General features: G+C 32.7%; 1 protein-coding gene across 1 annotated transcript; it reads left to right on the top strand.

Moving 5' to 3' along the window:
* The first annotated feature begins 2,325 nt into the window (after positions 1-2,325).
* LOC117114737 (sortilin-related receptor-like) lies at positions 2,326-3,549 on the top strand. Its single transcript, XM_033258429.1, has 3 exons — positions 2,326-2,398; positions 2,961-3,074; positions 3,384-3,549. The coding sequence occupies exons 1-3, from the start codon at positions 2,332-2,334 to the stop codon at positions 3,488-3,490; spliced, it is 288 nt and encodes a 95-aa protein (XP_033114320.1). The 5' UTR covers positions 2,326-2,331; the 3' UTR covers positions 3,491-3,549.
* The last annotated feature ends 250 nt before the right edge of the window (positions 3,550-3,799 follow it).

Genomic DNA, 3,799 nt, shown 5'->3' with positions numbered 1-3,799 from the left:
GTATTTGGTTGGTGGGGGGGGGGGTCCTCAGAGGTTGAAAGCAATAATAACTGCCTAATTTCAAATGTTAATTAACATTAAGTATTCCCGTCATCCAAAAGCCTGAATTCTTAACATTCACCTCATCCTCAACCAATGATGGGGCTCAGTTGAATATAGTAAATTGTCATAGTTTTTACGTAATAAAGTACCATTTTCTGACATCTAAAAGTCTCGGGTTCTTACAATTGTCTCACCTCAGCCTCAACCATGGTGGGCCGAGGTAAGACGACACAAGAAACACACAAGACCTTAAAATTAAAATGACCCTCAAGTTTACACGCGAATTTGGATCGTCACCAACACTTCTTTGTAACTTGGTTAAACTTTCACGAAAGTTGTATTCACATCATTTGATTAGTTTTTGAAATATATATTAATAATAATAATATTGTAATCCACCATCTGCAAAGAATATAGAAAAATGTATAAAAAGCATGCAAGGCCTGCGCATGACTTACTTGTAAGTAATCCGGTAGCAAACAGCTTTTTAAAATCGCACACGTTTTTAATATTAAAATTCGCAATTTATACGATTTTTTGTAAAATATCACAAAATATATGATAAAATAAGTATGAACGTCTTCGTGACATTTGATCCTTACCTAATCGTATGGAATTCAATTATTCATGATGAGACAGCAGTACATTTAAAACAACTGAGGGCGCTATAGCAAATTATATGGAAGGTCATTTTATATTAGATGTAGACAAGTTACATTTCTTCTGTTTGTTCGAGTAATTTATTATCTTATAGTACATAAATATATTGCGATACATAATAATATAATGCAATACAGATAATTATTACCATATTCATCCATCTATAACCTAACATGCTTTTGTAATACGAACGCCAACGACAGCAACGGAGTATCGTACATTTTAGCTCGTGACGTCATTTCTCAATATCTACAATCTGCGGCGTATGGTAGGCAAAATCTGTGTATTATTTTTTTTATGAGACGCATCAACAAGAAACGATCTTTTACATAATATATCTAACATATGGTGTTCACTGCCAAGTTTAAGCAAGGGCGCAGGTAATATTTGACTGGACTAAGGGTATAAATGCTTAACCGCTAGACTTTAATTATACACATAATAACTCTACTTCTGTACTTAATTATCCTCTATATCAGATCTCAATGTACAGTATGGTAATGATTATACGTTTGTGTAATAATTTAACAAATGTAGCGAATTCATTACACCACCCCCCCCCCCCTTCATATTTTGCAAATACCCTGCACCACTACTAAAAAGTGATCATGTATCAACGAAGTATCTTATAATGTTTTGTATAGACTAATATTTAATTATCTGCAAGCCGACATATCTTGTTTGAAGGTTTGCCCGGCTAAGCAACAATATAATAAATGCTTGCGGTACACCATCTAGATAGTTTTGAAAAGAACTGATGTGATGTTGTGAGAATGTCTCGACTTTTCGAATGAGTTGCTTCAATCGTCGACAATTTTGCAAAGAGTCGAAAACTTATGTGACTGAAAAGTAAGATTGATGCTGATTGGTGGAAAATATAAAGCTGGGACTGGGTGTGAAAAGCGAGTACAAAAGCCAGTATTCAGTGTTTGTGTAAATGTCTGGCGTGGCTAGAAAGCCCATGACAGTGGCATTGTGTCTAGCTTGTTGAAGGAAAGCCAATACAATGGCATGGTTTGCAGGGTTGTGTGAAATGTGCTGTTTTGGTTTAGGTCCGATTAAACATGGACAAAACCAAATATGCGTCCTGGTAGATTACCCTTGGAGTCCGGGATAATTTGTTGGTTGTACTATGAAAATAATGGTATCGGCTTCTAGAATTCCTTGAATCCGTTGTGAAAGTTATCTTACATCGAGAATAATAAGGATTAACCTGTAGCTGAAGAGGTAAGGATGCAATAAACAAGGCAATGTATTATATAGTATGTAAAATTACAATTGTCCTAGTCAGTACATGTGTTGTTGTATACAGTACAAGACTAAGTGAATAATGAATACGAATGACCAATAGAAAGTCTTGTATGATATCTCTAATGGATTTTCCTTGATATAAATAAACCGTAATGTAGCCCAGAATATTATATTGCTTTGTTTAAGATTAATAACTATGTACTTTAGTTGAGTATTTATTAGGTATTGCATTTAGTAACAAATTCACAAATGAATGGCAATACTGTTTAAATCAGAATTCATTGCTGTAAATAACGTTCAATCATTTTTGTTTTATTAATATTAGACTTTTCTATCGTAAATCCTAACAATCAAAGTAACAAAGAAGTTAGCACAAAAATGCATTCAACAGGCTTGCTAAATTATGTGAATTGTGATAATACCGCCCCACCTTTGTGCGAAAAAAGTAAGTGTTCCTCAAACAGACATTTTGATTAAACATTTCTGAATGCTGTTGCAGCAGCATTTGTATTATTCTTTTTATCTTTATTTTCATTTATTTTTGTTTTATTTTCTTAAATCTTATTTTTTTATTTATTATTATTATTATTATTATTATTATTATTATTATTATTATTATTATTATTATTATTGTGATCTGTATATGCTTTTTTGTAAATTAATTTAATGAAAAATAAAATTTCCATATTTTAGTTGCAATCGCAACTAGTATCATCAAGAGCAATTTAAACATAAATAATACAAAGTATACATAATTATAATTATACAAGGCCCCAGAAAAGGAATAATGCCATTTATTATTGATGTACTGCATTTGGATATGTGAATATACAATATTTATATTTGGATACAAACAACATATACTGCGTGATTTTTTTTTCTTGAGTATAATATACGGAAGACACTATTGTGTTTGTTTGTTTCCACGTATATTCTCATAATAGAGCATGTTATCATTAACGAACATGAGTCTTGCATGTTTTCATTCTGTTGTATTTATATTAAAGAGGTTTTAAAGATCAGCCCTCAAGAATATAATTGTCGTTCTGCATGCTTACCCTGTGATAAGCTTTGTGACGGTTTGAAAAACTGTCTCGAGGGTGATGACGAATATTTTTGCGGTAGGTACTGTCTATTTTACTGAAAATTTACATAACCTACATTTTCATAATACGAACATAGTATACTACGCGAATAGAAACATTCACGGACAGTCTCCGTATACAAACAAATCCACATCTACATGCATACTGTACAGACAAATAGATCCGGTTAAGACCTTCCTCCCTTCTAATTTCCAAGCTGTTGTCAATATATTTACAATTTTTGCGACAACAGTCGCAATTCGTAATGTTTTCTAATAACTTGATGCCAAGTCGCGATAAAAACACCTCATAAGTATTAAGGACCTAAGATTATTTTTTTCTCAGACTATACTTGTACAGCTGAATGCACATGTAAAGATTTTGGAATTAAGTGCAAAAAAATCGAATGGAATTCAACGAAAATAATCAAACTTTCAATGACTAACACGTAAGTACGATTTCATTATCTCAGTATGTAACAAATTATAATTGTAACAATACTATCACTATAATGGTAACAATGCAATAAAGAAAAAAAAAAACCTAATTATATACATGTTGGAGTGTCCAAACGTCAAACTCAGTCCTTCACAGGGGTGGCGCCAGGGGGGGGGGGCTATAGCATAGCCCCCCCCCCCGTCGGGGAAGACGCTAAATTTTGTCGGGGAACAAATAAATAAAAAAAAAATATTTAGATGTAATATTTGTTTAGCCACCATATCGTTTGTGTTAACTTTTCATCACAACAACAACCACAATAA

The sequence above is a fragment of the Anneissia japonica genome, unplaced genomic scaffold (assembly GCF_011630105.1).
Source record: "Anneissia japonica isolate Jap-2015-1 unplaced genomic scaffold, ASM1163010v1 scaffold8338_len52547_cov99, whole genome shotgun sequence".
Classification (NCBI taxonomy): Eukaryota; Metazoa; Echinodermata; class Crinoidea; order Comatulida; family Comatulidae; genus Anneissia; species Anneissia japonica.
Note: the sequence above shows the minus strand (reverse complement) of the source record. Positions and strands in the feature narration are given on the sequence as shown.